This window comes from Mytilus californianus, unplaced genomic scaffold, assembly GCF_021869535.1.
Source record: "Mytilus californianus isolate M0D057914Y unplaced genomic scaffold, xbMytCali1.0.p SCAF_15, whole genome shotgun sequence".
In the NCBI taxonomy this organism is placed as follows: domain Eukaryota; kingdom Metazoa; phylum Mollusca; class Bivalvia; order Mytilida; family Mytilidae; genus Mytilus; species Mytilus californianus.
This window is the reverse complement of record NW_026262637.1, coordinates 17,584,506-17,604,935: the sequence shown is the minus strand read 5'-3', so window position 1 is coordinate 17,604,935 and position 20,430 is coordinate 17,584,506. Positions and strand designations below refer to the sequence as shown.

The 20,430-nt window shown below is 32.4% G+C and overlaps 1 protein-coding gene across 1 annotated transcript in view; it reads left to right on the top strand.

Annotated features, from left to right (window-relative positions):
* The first annotated feature begins 3,704 nt into the window (after window positions 1-3,704).
* The window catches only part of LOC127725563 (superoxide dismutase [Cu-Zn]-like), a 28,311-nt gene continuing 11,585 nt past the window's right edge, over window positions 3,705-20,430 (top strand). Inside the window, exon 1 of the mRNA XM_052232623.1 lies at window positions 3,705-3,798. Coding sequence (XP_052088583.1) covers window positions 3,735-3,798 — 64 coding nt within the window. The 5' untranslated portion in view covers window positions 3,705-3,734. The remainder of the gene's footprint in view (window positions 3,799-20,430) is intronic.

Genomic DNA, 20,430 nt, shown 5'->3' with positions numbered 1-20,430 from the left:
ACTACTAGTAGTTTAACCTCATGCTCTATTTTTGTTGTAATGGCGAACATGTTAGTTGATATCGGTGACCCCCAAATATAATTTATATATTTATTATCTGAGGTAAATTCTTACCAATATAAAAATAAGAAGATGTGGTATGATTGCCAAATTAGTTTTCAGAGGAGGAGTTTTCAAAATTTTACGACGGGAGACGGACGTCAAGTAAATCAAAATCTTACAAAGACCTATGGACAAAGTGAAGAAGTGTTTAAAATATACTCCGTTCCAAAAAAAATAGAGATAATTCATGGATAAGGGAACTAGGTACTGCAATGCCATAAGGTTGCAATGATAACATCAAAGGAGTAGAAAATGTGTCAAGTCTAGTCTACAGTGGTGTAAATCTAATAAGCTTATTTAATACTACCTTAAAAACCCAGCGTAGTCATGGGCAAAAACATTACCACCGGCTCAATGTAAAAAAGTTTTCCAAATTTAGATCGCCCTCTGGGAGCTTTGATGACCTCTTCATCATCCACTAGGGTTACATTAAATTAGAACTATTCTTTTTTCACTGCCTGTTAAATTTCTTAAATGTTTGAGAGATTATGCACTTGACAAGGGATGCATTTTCTCCATTGGTCAATATGATTTGTGATGTAGCTCTTTTCCGTCTTCTTTAAACCAGTAAGATCGGAACTTTTACATGACAAAAAAAGAGGAAATTCCTTCCTGTTCAGTTTACTAATAAAGGAATTGATGCTATCAACATCAGCAATGTATGTTATCACAAAGAGGTACATCTAATATTCCACTTTATTTTTAAAATAAATCTGTTCCTATTATATCCTAAAGTTACACAAAAAAATCATTGCACCTAAAGTATTTAACTATAAGCAGACATTGTAGGACCTTCATTTAGAAGAATACCTAAAATGAAACCTCTGACATATGACTGTTCCCACTCGCCTAATATTTACAGCCCCTCTGGCCATGCTATTATTGGGGATCTAAACAAAATTCAACATTAACATCTCCGAAAGGTGATATCGTATGGTCCTAAGTTCAGAGAACCCCAACACATCAATTAGAACCACAACTTCAAACTAATTATGGATTCCATTGAAGACTACGCCAAAGCATGGGCTAAACGAAAAGAGGTTGAACTGGACACTTTGTAGGAATGGGCCAAAACAATCAGGTCTCTGTTAAATAAAGGCAACAGTAGTATACCGCTGTTCAAAAGGCACGAGGATAAAAGCTTATGTGAAGGGTTACTGCCAGTCACCCAACGTCAAAACCGTTGCACTACGAAAAGTGTATACGCAAGTTAATGTAGTCCCAACCAAAAAGATAAATCTAAATATCTTAAGTGATGTGATCTGCAGGCACCTATGGTACAGATAAATTTTGGTCAGACTGTGTGAACTGCAGGCACATTTGATACAGATAAATTATTGTGTGACCTGCAGGCACATATAATATTGTATATGATAATACGCGTAGGTATATGCAGCACTACTTTTTTACCATAATACAAAATTGACCATAGCACAATAACACAATGCATGTTATGTATGTATAAGTAACAAGCGAAAGTATATTACCATACATGGACTTAGTAAGAACAGTAAACGTTAGAAATGTATAAGGACAAATAAAAAGACCACTAAAACATGTAATTAAGATGATAAACAACGGCAGTACCTAGAATCTATACTTCAAGACCATTATGTATTATTTGTGAAGTTGATACGGAATATTTATCAACAAGGTAATGGTATCTTCCAATGAATTGTTTTTAGAAAAAGGACGAGACGTTCTTTGATATAACTTGGCTCATCAACTTTCTGCTCAGATACTTGTGACGTTTCATAAAGTCTGAGTAGCAGCTGCAGGCTCTTGAATAACGAATGAGTTGGGAAATGTATATCCCATATGCAGGTAAAGTTGGTAAATTGCTGCTAAGGTGTGGGAAATTAATAATTTCGAAATTAAAATCGTCTCGTTTGTTATAGATTCTGGTACTAAGATGGCCGCTTATGTCAAATTCGAAGTATAAGCCTAAATATGAGGCAGAGGAAGCCGTTTCTGTTGTATCTTTAATTTCTAGTTCTGGGGAATAGGTTAAAGGAACCCAATCAGAAAAGTTTGGATTGTCAATGGAAAGAACATCATTAATATATCTGAATGTGTAATTAGATTTTTTTTAAACGAATTGAAATGTCAATTTTCAATACATTACTCACAAATCTCTTTTGAACTATTACAGATTTAATCGCATGTGAACTATGATTTATTTTACATGTGAAACATGTTACATATAACTTTATTTAGAATAATATTATAACAGTTTTCTTCTTTTTTTTTTTAAGTATATGCAGGTTACAAACACCAGTGTCAATGACATTAGTCTGGACAGTACTAAACTGTCTACACATAACAAAGCTGACGACAAAACCGCGTTTTTAATACAGTTACGGGATTGTTCAACCTTCTAAATTATTTGACTTGGCAAAAGAAACAAGTATCAAATAAGTAAAAAAAACCACATACATAATGTATAAATGACAGATACAATGTAGCTGCATTTGTATTTTATTCTAGAAGAACATTCTGATCAATACTTGTAAGATAATTATCTACATATTGCTTTTTGTCAACACTCCTAAATAATTATAAATAGCACAGGCGCTTAAGACACTTTTGTTTTTTTTTTGGATTACAGAGTACTGCGAAATCATCTTTTTAGATGGAATGGGATGATGATTTATAAACGTAGTCAGACTTATGTACGCATGTATCAACCTCCTCAGTTCTTCGTAAGTCCCATATCACAGCTTTGTGACGTTGATAATGTTCGCTTCTTGAAGAAGCTGACATCTTTCATCAACGCCACCAGAACCGCTCCTGTTCATCAGATATTGCATAAGAAATACATACTATACCCGGTACTAAATTCATCAATATAATTCGGCTTTAGGACTGCCTTTATTGTATCATTATTATCTTCAATGAGAAATTTTCCAACTTCATGGTTACCATCTTAAACCTGAAAATGTTTTGGTTTCGTTTGTTTACTATTTTAACATGTCTACAATCATTAGTATCTTTACAGCGGAAATGTACTTCTATACTAAACAACAAAAGAAACGCACCACCTCCATGACTATCTTTGGAGTAAACATTTCTCTTGCTTATAATTTTAAACAAAATTATTGAAATAGGTAAAACTATTGACACATATTTCTGAAGTCATCGAAATCAGATTCTGTTAAAATTAGAATATTCTTAATTTTAATTTTAACATTTAAAATTTTTTTTTTAATCAATGAAACAAAACATGTTACCGCATTTGTAAGAATTAAATTTGTGTGTATCTTTTCACCTGAAAAATTTGAAAATGACTGAATGTTACTTTTGTAATTGAAATGTCCATTGTCACCACTAAAAGGAACATTTCTCTGTAAACTCTGCATTTATTTCAAGGTTATGCTAATATATAATAGATTTCTAGACATTTTTTTTTAGCAAAAACCAGAAATTATAAACCCACTAAATATGATAAGATGGAATGCGTTATTTTTTATTTTAAGTATATTTGTACATACTTATAGCATAACAGTTTCTCTTTATCGTTACAAATTTACACTGTAAAATGATACGTTGCAACAGTCCGATCCTGTAAGTTTTTTATATAAATTATAAAATCGTGTAAAGTTTAAAGTTATACATGCAAAAGTTGTCCGACGATGAACATGATTTGTATATTTCTATTAAGTGTTGTTGCATTAAGTACTGCTTACCATGGTCAAGGTAAGCTTTTATGTTGTTTTGTTTTTAAATACAAGCAAGAATTGATAAAGCAAACATATATCAATTAATATATTCTACAATGATTTCATTATTTCTCGCTACATGATGTTTTGTTAGTTTACTACTTTTTTATAATGACTATGATCAGATTTTTTTACTGAAGAGTCACAGACATAAGTGTCTTTCATTGTTTTATATCTTTGAAAGATTTCCCATCCTCTTAGTGCAATTCTGTTTTTACAATTTCAGTTTCACATATAACTAAAATATCAGTGTTTGTATTGCTACACTCGTATATTTCGGAACAAAGATTAAGATGTTGAGCCTGTGACATTGATGTCGGGAAAGCGAGACATAGCGATCCTAGATTCCGTCGTCAGCGTCGGCGCAGTCGTCAGAGGCGGTAAAATTTAGGTTCAGTGTGTGGTTAAAGTCCTTTTTAGACATTAATAACTTTGTTAAACCTTCGTAAATTTTATGAAATTTGGACAGAAGCTTGTTTATGACCAAAAGTCAGTATCCAGAGCTAAATTTTGAAAATATCTATTTTCATTTTTCCGAATTTTGCTAATAAATGGACGCAGTTAACATTCAGATTAAGTATGAGGTTAACGTTTTTCATTCATCAACAACTTTGTCAAACCTTCATGAAATTTTATGGAATTTGGACAAAAGCTTGTTTATGGTAAAAAGACAATATCCAAAGTGAAATTTTGAAAATATTTTTATTTTCATTTTTTTGTATTTTACTGATAAATGAACTTAGTTTTGTTACAGTAAACACTCAAGCTCAGTCATAGGTCAAAGTTTTCCAGCCATCAATGACTTTGTCAAACCTTGATGGAATTTTATGAAATTTGGACAGACGCTTGTTTATGACCAAAAAAAAAAAAAAAAAAGAGGCATCCAGAGCAAAATTTTGAAAATATTTATTTTCATTTTTTTAGTATTTTAATGATAAAGGGATTTAGGTTTTTACAGTAGATAACAAGTAGATACAGTCTGGGGTTAAAGTTATTTTCACATCAATTGCTTTGTCAAACCAGCATAGAATTTTATTAACCTTAGGCAAAAGCTTTTTTCAGGATTAAGAGATGATGTCTGAAGCAAACTTTTGAAAAAAATGTTTTTTTTCATTTTCAGTATTTTTCTGAAAGATGGACTTAGTGTGTTTAAAGTTAACATTTGTTATGAAACTTTGTCTTTAGCAGCTTATCTTCAAGGCCCAAACATTTCATCTAAAGAAAAGTTTTTTTTTTTTATAAATTCTGTCTTTTACTGATAAAGTCAACATTACACTTTCACAGCAGCAATCGCAGGTGAGTCACAGGGTTCCGCGGAACCCCTTACGATTTTTTTTTTTTTTTGCCTTTTGTCTTTTCGTTCATGCTCATTTAAGTAATCATCAGCTCTTTTTATTCCAAAATATATACTATTCTTAAAATCAAATACATTAATAAGCAGAAATAAATGCATAAGATTACGAAGAAGTATGTTGACACTTCAACAATGGATCTGTTCGCAGGAAAGGACAAATGATTGACTAATTTCTTCCCTAGTATGATAAAGTTTTCGTCAAAAAAAAAATTTGAAAATCCTTTTTGTAGATAAGATTAATGTCCATTTTTAGATTTTTTTCACAAAATACTGTTGCTGGAGGCAGGTTTGCAAAATTAATGCTTTTAAAAGATGAAATTATATCTTTATGTGGATTGTTTGCAGCTGAATTTATGCTCATGCATCTTGAAGCTCCAAAAGTAAAATTGCATTTACTGAAATCGTCTCTTTTGTAAAACATTGTTTTGAATTTAAAAGTTTAAAATATTTCTTAGCTCCATACTTTAATCTGAGTATAACAAATACAAGATGTAAAAAATCCTAAATAATGCACATACAATACTCTTTTAAAGGACATTAAAACAGATGTAAACAATCCAAATTTACCAACTAGGCCATTTTTACCTAATAAAGAGTTCAATTTCTTTTGTTTGTTTTCAACTGGATATCAGCCTGACAGTTTCTTTATACATAAACTGAACACTATGGAAACCAAGGAAAAGCCAATAAGTTACTCGCTATCTTTCTGTTTCATCGGACTCCAGCAATAGTTGTGAATGGAGAAAACTCATCTGGTACTTTGGCCTCCATTATTTTTGTTCTTCATCAAAGACACATTCGATGGGACCAAGCCCATTGTCCTCTAAATTGTAGACGACACAATATTATACCTCACAATATCATCAGACAAATATTCAAATGAATAACAAAAAGATCCAATTTGGTACCTGGAAAACGAAATGGAAATGGCTAATACCACCGAAACAGCTGTCGTGGAAATATGCTGCCAGTTACCATCGTCGGCATCAAGTGATTACCACAAATATCCATTCTTCCCAAAAAACATCAGAGATTTGAATGCTCTTCCTCTTTGGATTGTATCAGTTCGACCAGTCGAGGTTTCAACGTTTCGGTGACAATGCTGAATAAATTCAAATTTTTAGGGTGAGAGGTGGGGAATGATGTCAGTATGCACACCCGATTCATGGCAGTATAATCAGGTTGTGGCTTGTGGGCATTATCTTACATTAACAGAAGGTTTGTCTTTAGTCAGAGTAAATTTAGAGGTGTAAACACAGCCATTTTTGTCCAATTGTTATATTGAATTTTTAAAGATAACGCTCCGCTTAATGCCGATATATTTACAACATTTTTGTCCCCCACGCCACGCGTTGAGGGGGATATAAAAATTCCGGGCGTCCGTCCGTCCTTGCGTCCTTCCGTTCGGTCTTCTTAGCACCCTCACCAGATTTTATAGAACTTATATCAAAAATTTATATAAGCAATGTCACGAACGAGTTTGAAAACCAGTAGAGATGAACTATTTTGAAAAGAGTTATGCCCCTTGGAAACATTGATTATATGGAAAATTGCATCGTTACCGCTCTCAATTTTACAACTCCTGCCAGACTTTTATGAAACTTATATTGTAGGTTTATATCAGCAATTTCTTGGACGAGCTCGGAAAACAGTACCGGTTAATTATTTTTAAGAGTTATGCCCCTTGGAAACATTAACTGTATGGAAAATTGCATTGTAAGCGCTCTCATTTGTATAATTCTTGCCAGATTTCTATGAAACTTATATTGTAGGTTTATATCAGCAATGCTTTGGACGAGTTCGAAAATCAGTGCCGATCAATTATCTTTAAAAGAGTTATGCCCCTTGGAAAAATTATTACATGGATCGTTAGCGCTCTCATGTGTACAATTCTTGCCAGATTTTTATGAAATTTTTATCATATGTTTATATCAGCAATGTCTTGGACAATTTCGAAAATTAGTGCCAATCATTTTTTTTTAAGAGTAATGCTCCTTTGAAATATTGCTTATATGGAAAATGACATTGTTAGCGCTTTCATGTGTACAATTCCTGCAAGATTTTTATGAAACTTATATCATAGGTTTATCTCAGCGATGTCTCCAACAATTTCGAAAATAAGTGCTTTAACGAAAAATGCCCCTTAGATATATTAATTATATCGGAAATTGGATTGAATTTGTTCTCAAGCCTTCATTTCTCTATGATATTTATAAAAAAAAATTAAAGAACCAAAAACAATTATTTTTTTTAATTATTGCCCTAAGACCTTGGACAGATAAAATATGTGCAACGCGGGGGACATATCATACAATGAATATTTGTTTCCCTTAAATAAATTGATATTTAAACCATGGAGAGCTGATAAAGAGTCGACAAATATAATCGCATTATTTGGTTTAAATTCTTCTACCCATATAAGGGACATAAATGTTGCCATAAGCTCACAAGTAAAAATTGACATAGTCTAAAGCAGTTTGAAACCTTTTTTATCCTCATTTCGGGAATAGCAAAAGCGCATGGGGTATTATTAGAATTGGGATCGTTAGATCCGTCCGTGTACATTCTTTTAAAACTGGCAATATTGCGTATCAATCATGAAGTTATTTTCACATCGAATTAGGTATGGATTGTCCTTTTTCGAGATGAGTATCGAGAGTTGTGAACATACACAGGGTTTAAAAAAATGCCAAAAGGGGCCGGGGTTGGGAATTGTTTGTATCTATATATTTGGTTAACGTCTTTATCATTTTGATGAATCATATCTTTTGCAATAGAGAAGAAAAGTTTTCTAGTCTGTTTTATTTCCATGGAGTAGCAAAGAAAGGTTGCTTTTTATGCTAAGATTTTCCTAGTTGCAGGATTATCATCATAAGATATATTCAAAAAGGATTTGGTAATTAAACACCACCTACGTTCTTGGGTCACCAATTTCTACCTGCAGTCCATTAATGGCTAAATTTTTATATGCACCTGTACAAATTCGAAGTGCTTGACTTTGCACCTGGTCCAGAATTTTCTTCATATAATATGAGGCGGAGTTGTATACTTCACATTTGTAGTCTATTTTGATCTTATTAGTGCAATATATATGTTTCTAAGAGAATGACTATTTGCTCCCGACTGAGTACCAGTAAGAAGTTTCATACAGTTTAAGACATTCCTGCATTTTGCCTCAATATATTGCATATGTTTTAACGAAGTTTTTGAGGGGGAAATATGAAATCCCCATTTATTACACCATGTTTTAATACATGTCTTGTCAAGATCTTTCTGTATTATCCTTTGAATATAACCAATATTTTTACCACACAACCATATAGCACTGTTGTCTGCAAATTGGAAAATAGAGCAATTATTAATGCATGTGTGGAGATCATTTACCATAATATTGATTAATGTCGGGCTGATACAACTTCCTTGAGGGGTACGATTTTGACCCGTATGGTTCTGTTAGTAAGAAAATAATTAATCCACCTTAGCATGTTTTTCTTTATCCCAATTTTAATCATTTTTTTAGTTCAAATTTCAATATCATATCAAATGCTTTCTGGAAGTCCTCCAACAAATATTCTTTTTTTCAAAAATAATTGTATTACGTTCTTTGACCACCCTTGTGTAATTTTCATTCCACCAGGGAACCTCTGGTTTATTATTTTCCCTCCTGTTCTTAGTAGGAATGTGATCACCAGCAATTTTAATGATAGTATTAGTGAGATGAGTAAATGATTCATTTATATCATCGATAACTATGCTCTCACTTATTTGTTTAAGACGATGGCGAACCCATCCCGATCTGCTTTTTTTGTAGTTCTAAATCAACTCTTTGATTCATTTTTAATTGTATAACAAAATGATCACTTCCATATAATGATTTATTGTCTACTATCCGTGTTATTTGGTGTGCTAGCTGTACACTAGACATTGATATATCAATACATAAAAGGGTACATCATCCGTTACATCATAAGCTCCAACTTAATACTCTAAGAAGTTCTACTACTACACGAAGTGCTTAACTACCATGACTACCAATGAGGGTATCGCACGGTTGATACATTCACCGGGCGATACACCCTCGGGTAGTCAAGGTCAGACGGGGTTTTTTGGTATTTATAGTTTCTCTTAATTTAAAATTATCATACCTTCCGCAAAAAAAAAAAGAAATGGATAAAAAATGTCAATATAGGGCAAACAATCCCATAAATAGACCAATAGATAAATATGGGTAATCCTCGTGGTTCAAGGAAAATTACTTATCGTAAAGTTGTTTACTAAAGCTGCATGTCTATAAATAAAGACGTCTAAACTGAATGAATTTGTATTGATGACTAAAGTACAAGATAACGTCATCAGTATACGACGTAAGATACAATAATACCGCGTTACGGTAACATATTTTATTTATGCGTGATTTCCAACATATCTCTTACAGGTATAAGCAATCGACTTACGATATCAAACATCTCTACAAATCTGTAGATCTTGCCCTGCTGATTATTTTTGCCTATTCAGTTTCTCATTTCTAGAATAGTTTCCATAAAACCACACAACCATGACTACATGCTATACCTTGAGTTGCGATTGTACTCTCCACTGCTAAAAAGTGTTCTTACAAACAACGTTATATTGCTGGGTCTGGCAAGTGCTCTACGAAATCTATTTCCAAAATATTAACATCACTTTTATGAGCTATCAAGGCTGGCCTTCAGAGCTATTATTAACCTATCTACTCAAGGGGTGGTGTGAATCAAATATGGATACTGTACTTCAAAATCCCAAAGATCTGTTAGAATACATACAATCTAAGTGTCTTTTATCGTGAATAGTATAAAACAGTGGTGTTTTTTACCTTTTACACAAGTATTTCCAGTGCAAAACTTAAAGACTCGAAAGAATCGTCCAACTTTGTTTCATAAAAAAATGGCCAACGTAGATACAAATATCTTATTCTACGAAGAAATAAATCATATTTTGTAAAACAAAACCACTCTGATTATCTGAAACTGATATTGACTATATGCTTGATTTCTTGATTGATAACATATTTGTTATCTTTGGAGGACTTGATTTTAAACAATTGCAAAAGAATCGGCATTCCAATGAGAACCAATGTATTGCCACTTCTTGCCGATTTGTTCCTTTATTCATGTGAGGCAGACTCCTTACAAAAGCTTGTTAGGAAGAAGGAAAACAGCTAGTATTATACTTTAATTTTATGTGGCGATATATACATGATTTTCACTCGCTAAATAATTCAAAGTTTGGTGACTGTTGAACGCATTTATCCCAATAAACTTGAAATAAAGAAAACCGCAGATACAGTTAAGTCTGCTTCATATCTTGACTTTATACATCTATACATTGACAATAAGGTTCAGGTCAGTTGATAACTTAACGACAAAAGAGATCATTTCATCTTTCCAGCAAGATTCCAGCAGCGCTTGGATGTGGAGTATATATCTCTCAGCTTGAATTTCATATGAATGTCTGTGAATGTTATGAAATATCTGTTTCACAGATGGCGATTGATATATTCCACAATCCCGTCCTCTTTTTCTTTGATGTTATCATTTATCAATACCTTACATGAGCAACACGACGCGTGCCATATGTGGAGCAGGATCTGCTTACCCTTCCGGAGCAAATGAAATCATTCCCGATTTTGATGGGGTTCATGCTGCTAGTTTTCCATGTTGTGTTTTGTAGACTTTTGCTTTATTTTTCGTCATTTTCGTTGTTTGCCATGGTGTTGTCAGTTTGTCTTCATCTTCTGAGTATAGAAATCCCTTTGATATTTCCCGGCTCCCTATTAACGTTTACTATGCTGAACTGATGAAGTTAAGGTAGTTACAAATATACACAGTACACTTATACTTTTCAACAGTCCGGTCCTGTACATGTCTTACAACAAATGTATATAAGTCACAAATCGCGTAAAGTAAACAAATATTCATAAAAAAGTTGTCCGAAAATAAACATTATTTGTTTATTTCTATTAAGTGTTGTTGTATTAAGTACTGCTTGTCTACCTCGAGGTAAGCTTTTATGTTGTTTTGTTTTTAAATAAAGTAAGATATGATAGAGCATAAGCATGAACATAGTCTACAGTAATATCATTATTACATACTTTATGATTTTTGTTTACTTGCTTTTTTTTTTATATTTCGCATATAGATAACGATATTGTTTGATTTGCCTTTTCTTTTTGGTGTTCATGTCTCAGTTAAGTATCATCAGCTCTTTTTTAAACCAAAATACATACTTTTTAAATACTAACATTTGTAGATTGATACAAGGAATAAATTGCATGTGAAGAATTATGTTTAAACTTAAAAAGCATCTGATCGCAACAAAAGACAAATGAAAGACTGTTTAATTTCTACCCTTTTATAACAATTTTCAATAAAAATGACAATACAGCGTGAAGTTACTGAACATGCCGTCCTGCACTATGGTGATGCCACAGCACCAGTTTGTTTGTTAAACAATTACTAATTCTGTATTTCCTGTACAGCCTGCGTCATCATTTTCACGGGGAAAGGGGGGGGGGGGGGGATGGGGTCAGGTCTCTTCCTTTATTAAGGTACAGATAGTCGTGCCGCTGGTATGGGTCACTTATATGGAATGTAAAATATATCACTTGGGTGCTATTTACGGAGGTAATAAACCAATTTATAGACATTTATATGTCAATGGGTCATTAATATTCATTTTCTTTTAACATGCTTAACCTTCTAAATGAGATGTCATGATAGCTGGGAAATATAATTGGGTTGTGATTTTCCTAAGAAATATTTGAATGAGTATAACTTTTTGCATTAATCAATAAATGAATGGCGGGAGGTGGGTTTCAAACAATCAATAACTCTGTCAAACCTTTGTTGAGTGCATTTTATGTTCAGAGGCACAGGCACTTACTTGCCACTGAAATTTGCTTTACTTTTTACCGATATACCTTGATATGTATAAATGAGAGTTTGTGAATAAAAAGATAGTACCTACAACAAAATATCGAAAACATTTTTGTTTGATTTACCCGTTTTTAACTGCTAAATGAATTTGTTTTGCAGTTAACATTGAAATACATTATAAGGTTACAGGTTTTCAGACATCAATAACTTTATCAAACCTTCTTGGAATTTCAAGAAACTTGAACATGAGCTTTTTAAGGCTAAAAGACAGTATCCACTGAGAGCATAATTCTGAAAAAATCACTTCCCCAATTTTTTCGTATTTCAATAATAAAAGGACTAGTTGTTTTGCCGTTACCGGGTATATTAAGACATTAATAACTTTGTCAAACCTTCATAGAATTTTATAAAATGTTGACAGAATTTTTTTCATATATTGCAGTGAACTTAAAGTAATGAAACAACCGAAACTAGAAGTACTGCTTTATATATTGATTCTTTTCCTCTATATTGACACTGATTTACGACTTCAAACTAAAATTTATAGCAAACGTAATGATTTTTACTTTCCAAATGTCAACTTCCGATTTCTCAACAGTAACATACCAACTGCTCCATCGCATGACGTTCACATCATCTCGATTAATACGTTACGATTTTGCTCCTTGCACGACACTGCTTCAACAGAGTCATTACAAAGAACGACTAAAAACTACACAACACATGATTTACGGTCACAAATTATACAAGATGGTCTTGAATATAGATTCTAGCGGCTGAAGTTGTGTTTTTTTTTTTATTTTAATTTAGTTTCCCCGTTATTTTGCTTATTTTGCTTCGTGCTATTATGTTTCTTTTGGTTGAATGACTTTTGAAGTGACTCGGTATTTATGCATCCCGCCATCGTGTTTTTTAACTTTAAACTTTGGGCATTGCTTGTGAAGGTGGGTCACAAAGGGTTTTGATACAGTGTTGTTTGAATTTTTTTACCATTGTATATTTATATTTACTATTTTTACTTTATCGAGAAAGTGTATACTATATACGATATGTACTATCAACGACAAAATTGTGTCAATATAACGGAAATATAAACAACTGTTTTACTAATGAGAGATTTAGCTAGCTATAAAACCACTGGCAGGTTTAACCAATTCAGGAATATGTTAGTTGTTTTCATTTGTTCCGTTGATTGGTGGCGTTTGGTTTTGTCAGTTTTTATTGACTTTCCCTTTTTGAGTTTTCCTTTTTGAGTTTTCCTTTTTGAGTTTTCCTTTGGGTTTCGGTATTTTTGTTATACTTTTTCACAATCACAAATTATTTGGTTTGTAATTTAATTGATTGTGTCCTAGTCCCGATTGAGACATTTTGACTGAGTAATGTGACTTTTCAGGGCGGATGATGTTATATGATCATGATGATGAATAGCAGGAGACGTTTACCGTATTGAATCACCCTGTCTTGCTTCTTTTGAACAACATGAAGTTCATGCGATTCCCTCAGTAAGTGTATGTTACATTGATTTGTATTCTTAATCGATTTATTTTCATTTGAAATCGTAAACTACTGTTCCCTATTTTTTTATGATTTAGGGATAATATCTAAAGCAATATTTTGAAAATGCATTTTTCTTCCATTTCCTTATTTCATATATAAATGGACTAATTTTCTTTTTGCAGTTAACATTCAGATTCAGTCTAGGGTTAACATTAACATTCAGATTCAGTCAAGGGTTAACATTCAGATTCAGTCTAGGGTTAACATTCAGAATCAGTCGAGGATTAACATTCAGATTCAGTCTAGCCAATGGGTTAACATTCAGATTCAGTCTAGGGTTAACATTAACATTCAGATTCAGTCTAGGATTAACATTCAGATTCAGTCTAGGGTTAACATTCAGATTCCGTCTAGGGTTAACATTCAGATTCAGTCTAGGGTTAACATTCAGATTCAGTCTAGGGTTAACATTCAGATTCAATCTGGGGTTAACATTCAGATTCAGTCTGGGGTTAACATTCAGATTCAGTCTGGGGTTAACATTCAGATTAAGTCTAGGGTTAACATTCAGATTCAGTCTAGGGTTAACATTTCATACATCAATAACTGAGTCAAACCTCCTCAGAACTTTGTAACACTTTGGAAAAACTGTATTTATGATAAATAAAAAAAATGTCTGAAGCAAAATATTTAATATAGACTCATCATAGATAACAGGCTTACAATTTTCTAGTACAAAAGTTTACAAAAACCAAATAAAGTACGAAGTTGAAGAGCATTGAACCAAAATTCCGAAAGGTTTTGCCAAATACAGCTAAGGTAATCTATTCCTGGATTAGAATATCCTTAGTATAATGTATAATAGTACAATATATATCTTTTGTTCAGTATTTCACAGATACATGGAATTAACTGTTTGCAGTTAATATTTACAGTTTGGGATTCAATCTTTTAGACATCAATAACGTTGTAAAACCTTCATGGAATGTTATAAAACTTGAACAGAATCTTCTTCAAGATTATGAAATAGCGTCATCAGAAAAAAAATTGAATTTGTTCTTTTTTCTTCATTCTACTAATAAATGGATTAGTTTTTAGCAGTCGATATTACAGCCTTGCAATGACAGTAACAACAGCAGGCGAGATAAGGGGTTTCGTGGAACCCTTCACAAATATTTAGTCAAAATTTAAATTATCAAGTAAGATAAAAGTTCATTTTGTTGAAAGTCCTTACGTTGTTGTTTTGTAAACCTTGTCATCAAGGTGTGGCGCACACATTATAATTTGTCATAATTTCAGAACAACATAAATGCAAATATTTTGTGAACAAAAACATGGATATCGTTCTGAAATTTTACATGCAAGAGTTGTCATGACATGTTTGGATCAGTGGTCGAAATACTATATTTTTGTTTTATTCTTAGTATAAATGTTTATTTATGGGATCGACATGGTAACCTAAGATTAAATTTAAGACACATAAATTTATCAGTAGATCAAATAATTAGATCGTGCAGAGTTTGTCGAAAGGAACGAAGGGATTAAAAATTGGCCATCTCAGAAACAGAGGATAATAATGTCGGTCGTGGCCAAATTTTGTCTTGTTTTGAATGTAGCATTCTCCTGACACTTGGCATTGGAATTAACGTCCAAAATCGGAATTTCAACAGAATATTACCTCATATTTATGTATGTATTACAACTAAAAGGGATATGTAAAATGAGAAGACATGTCTTAATGTCTTAATGTCGGAAGAGACCAGTTCAAGGAACGATAATCTGTTATCAAATTTAAAACAGTATTTCTAGAGATTAAATTTAGTCACAATTTCATCCAAAACGACCATGATAAATAACATAAATTTTCATAATGTCTTAATGACAAATTAACATTGATTTACTACAGTAACCTTGTAATGGTCTGTATGGTTGGGTAAACAAAAATGTTTTTGTCATTTCTTAAGTCTGATTTATGCAAACTGTATATGTAAGGTGACCCATTCTTAATGCACATCTGAAGGTAGGTATTTTTGATGTCAGTCATTCCTCAATATACTAAATTGAATATTTTAAGATAAGAATGAAAGCAGTTGTACATACAGCAACCAACCGATACAAACAACCAAAAGTCATTTAGTGGGAAACATACAGTTTACAACAATAGACAGGTGTCTTTGCTCTAGATTTAGTAGAAATATATCTTTCATTCTTAAATAATATAATTTTGGATGTAACGCGTCTTCTGATTAGCTGACGTTGTTTTTTTTATCAGCTCATAGACATAATTTTGTCATGTGACCGTGACGTTTTTTTCATGGTTTACTCCGGTTTAAAATGGAATTTACAATTAAATTATAAAAAAATGACTGTAATATTTTTTATGTTATTTCTTCATAGACAGAAAAAATATTACAGTCATTCGTTAAATGAATAACTATTGAATTACCTATTTATGATTATACCGAAAAATAGTATGAATCGCTGTTTTTTCTCTTCTCAAAAATAGATACCAAAAATCATAACTTTTTAAACTTTCGGCTGTGACTGTTAATTTACAGAAAACAGGTGACATTGCAAGAGTTCTTTAACCATAATGTTTGAGAGATAATTTTGGTGGCTGGATACTATCACAAAACACGATTTATTTAATTTTGTACTCTTAACACAAAGGCCGAATTTCCAGACTTACAGAACAAACAAATAGCATATTGTAAATTACAATAAATATCATTGGTATCTTCATTTTTTGGAAATTTAATGTTATTAAATTTTGAATTATTCAAAGGTTTTTATATCCCTAGAAATAAATTACTTATTGGTAGTTGGCACAACGTTTTGGAAATTTTGGTTCAAAATGATTTTAAACTTCGTATTTGATTTGCGTCTTGCGTACACAATCATAAGCCTGGTATCTTTGATGAGTTTTTACATATCAACTTTCGAGCTTCAAGTGTTTGAGGTGAGCCCTAATGCTTTTTGACAGCAACACAGGTTTGCTGCCACTTTTTTATAAGAATATTTTGAAGAAAAAAACAACACAAAAAAACTGTCTTATACCGATCTTCGTGCGAACAATATAATTGATTATTATTGAATAGCCTTCGTCAGGTTCGCTCTGTAACAAAACATTTGAAAGCCAAGAAAACAAATCGTACAAGATGATACAAAATACACAACAACCAAGCTGGTCTGAGGTCAACATTGCCTGAGAGAATTTTAGTGCTACTACATCTTGTACATGCAGTTCTCTGAACAGTGACGAATTCAGGAGGGGGCGTAGAGGGCGTACGTCCACATTTGATTGGAAAATTTATGATTTCTTAGCACAAAATTGTCCAAAACTTTTTTCAACTCGCTCCACTCGGCGCTATGTATACTGTTTTGGGGGTTTCCGACTCCACTTTAAAAAACATCCTGGATCCGCCCTTGTGACATATATAGTTCGAGGCTTGATACAATTTTCAACTCTTGTCAATAAAATTGAGAATGGAAATGGGGAATGTGTCAAAGAGACAACGACCCGACCATAGAGCAGACAACATCCGAAGGCCACCAATGGGTCTTCAATGCAGCGAGAAACTCCCGCACCCGGAGGCGTCCTTCAGCTGGCCCCTAAACAAATATGTATACTAGTTCAGTGATAATGGACGTCATACTAAACTCCAAATTATACACAGGAAACTAAAATTAAATTAATAACTATATTACTTCAGAAAATCCCATACCGCTAAAGTATATTCTTCTTTCTCATAATTTTGCACCTAAAATTAGAAAAAAATATCTCAAACAGTTCATTCATGTAATGTATAATCTATGTTTTAAATTCTTATGATAAATGCCTTTGAAAATTTCATTAAATACTAAATAGTGTCAACATTCACTTTTGTCCATTCTTGTACCTGAAGGGCATATTTATATATATGTATATTGTACATGTTTTTGTCTAATGTTTACAAATACTTGTCACCAAAGTACACCAGATTTTTAACTATTAGATGTAAATTATCAGCTTTCTATTGTTATTGTGGTATATAACGGAACACGACTGACAGCATTACATTATTCTAGGTCAACACGGAATTAGTTTGATTTATAATTTCACGTTTCGTCCTATGTCATTAAAGATTTAACAATATTACGGAATGCATGACAAAACGAAACGAGCAATATAATGTTGATTTGATACAGTTGTGCATAGAACTACATATAACGCTGAATTAATTAATTTTTTTTTTGTATGTCAGCACAAGATTTGACGGTAATCCACCTTATATAAATTTGGCTGTAATGCACAATTCATTCAGGATTTTATAGCTGATTAATGTTTGAAATGTATCCTTCAATATTTGAATAATATAAACCTTTGTACGTTTTTTAACATACTTGTGACACGTGCGATGAACATCAAGAACGTTTGTTGTGTAATCATGATTCATCATTCCGTTAATATTGCTATAGGTTATACATGTACAGTGCAGAAAAAGGAACATGTAATTTACGTTTTTGATTTAGAATCCATTAAAGTAAACCAAACCAACAGCTGAAACAGTATCGGTATAAAGCGGCATATAGGTAACCTACACATGGATTCCTCTTTACCAAGATAACATAAGTGTCCTGACAAAAACAATGTTATAATGCTGGGTCTGACAATTGCTCTACGATACTTCTTTCAAAGCTGTTAACATCAATTACATTAGCAAGCCAAGCCGAGCATTAGAGTTAAAGTGAAACTACCTAATCAGATGTGAATATTAAAAAAACATAAAAAGATCTATTAGTCTAAGAGTACATAAATATAAATATCTGTCCTCTTGCAACGGTTTAAAAACATTTTACTTCTCTACTATTTACACTAGTATTCCCTATTCTAAACTAAGACAGATTGAAAAATACCTTTTTCATCAAAAAGAATGGTCAAAGTAGATGCAGATATATTGTTAAAGTAAGGGATAAATCATAATTTATGACAAATAATTCTCTGAATCTGACATCATCAAGATGCTTGATTGTTTTTTTATTGACAACATGTTTGTTTCGTTTGGAGGACATGTTTGCCAACAAACAGTCGACATTCCTTTTGGAACCAACTGTTCTACTCTTTCTTGTCGACTTGTTACCTGTTTATATTAGATAGACTTCATACATAAGCTTCTCAGGAAGAATAAAATGAATTTAGCATTATGCTTTAGCTTCACGTTCCGCTATATAGGTTATGTTATCTCGTCCTATCACTAAATGATTCAAAGTTAGGTGATTATTGTAGAACCTGTCTCATCGAATTAGCTTTAGATAAAAGGATACCACAGATACAATAATTATATCTTATATCTTGACTTAGATCTAGAAATTGACAATGGGGATCGGTTGAGAACGAAATATTTAATCTCTACAGAAAGGATGATTTCAATTTTCCAATTGTGAACTTTACATTTCTATATGGCAACATTCAAGCAGCGCCTGCATATGGGTATATCTCCTAGTTGATACGAGATTCCTTTATTTGCGTTTCCTATCTGGATTTTCTTGTTAGAGGGTTGCTGCTTACAAGCAAGCTATTGAACCAAAGGTTCTATATAGTAAAGTTGAAGTTTCATGGACGTCATCACGAGTTGGTTGATCGTTATTGGCTATCTGTATCACATATAACAACGAATATGTTCCAATTTTCGTATCCTCACTCCCGTCCTCTTTACCTCGACTGTGACAAAAAACAGCAACACAAGAATAGATTAAATACGACAAACATCAACTCTGGACAGGGACACGAACATGTGGGATTTCAACTATAGTTGTTTTGAGATCTCAAACTTTCCCCTTTTTATCTTGTCCAGTGGACAAACAAACGGTACATAAACGAATAACAATAAAAAACTTAACTCTTGTTTAACGGCCCAAAAGAATGCAAAAACATAAGATGTCTATATTGTATGCTATACTCGAAGTTTACAAAAGTTGTTAAAAATCTTGCAAAAAATAAAGTTCTATATAATTAAAGATCATGTTTAATCAACAACAAAATTTACGAAACCAAACAAGATTAAGATATAAAAAAAGAGAAACACAATGAGGCTTATGGGTTGGAGAGGCACATAAGAATGGGCCCTGGTTAAAGTTATCTTGTCGTAATTGCTGTTAATATTTTGAGTTGAAAGTATGATTTTATTTAAGAAACTTAGTATTATTTCTTATATTATACTGCATTCGAATTCTGATGTTTCAAATGTTTATTTAAACAAATAATAATACGAACAAGTTTTTACGTCAAACAGAAAAATAAAGGCAAATGACAAATCACATTTTATGCATTTCGTACGTTCAAAACGCTTTTCTGGATTGACCTAAACATTTGAAAGCCAATGATGTATAAATACCTGAATATGACAAAAAGGTACACAAAAGAATAGCCAAATTCATCTAACTTAAAGGTCAACTTTGCCTGATGTAGTTTATTTTGCATAATTATTTCTTGATTCATCAACGAAGAATTAAATAAAGGTATGTTATAAATCATGCCAGTACCGAAGCACTGACTACTGAGCTGATGATACCATTGGGGACTAATAGTCCACGAACAGTGGTATCGACCTGGTGCTGGTAAAGGAAAGTAACACTTTATAGTTAATTTATTAGCTTTGATTTTGTACTTGAAATTAAAAATGATATTAGGTCACAAAATGTCGATATATATTATAAGACGAAGAGTCTTTTAATTATGAAAAAATGACATATTTAGCAGTATGTATCTAAATGAAGCTTAATCGTCTTATTCAAGAGCAATACAAAACACATATGTTATCCAACTGATGTCATAATTAGATTCCTTCAAATGCAAAATTTGTGG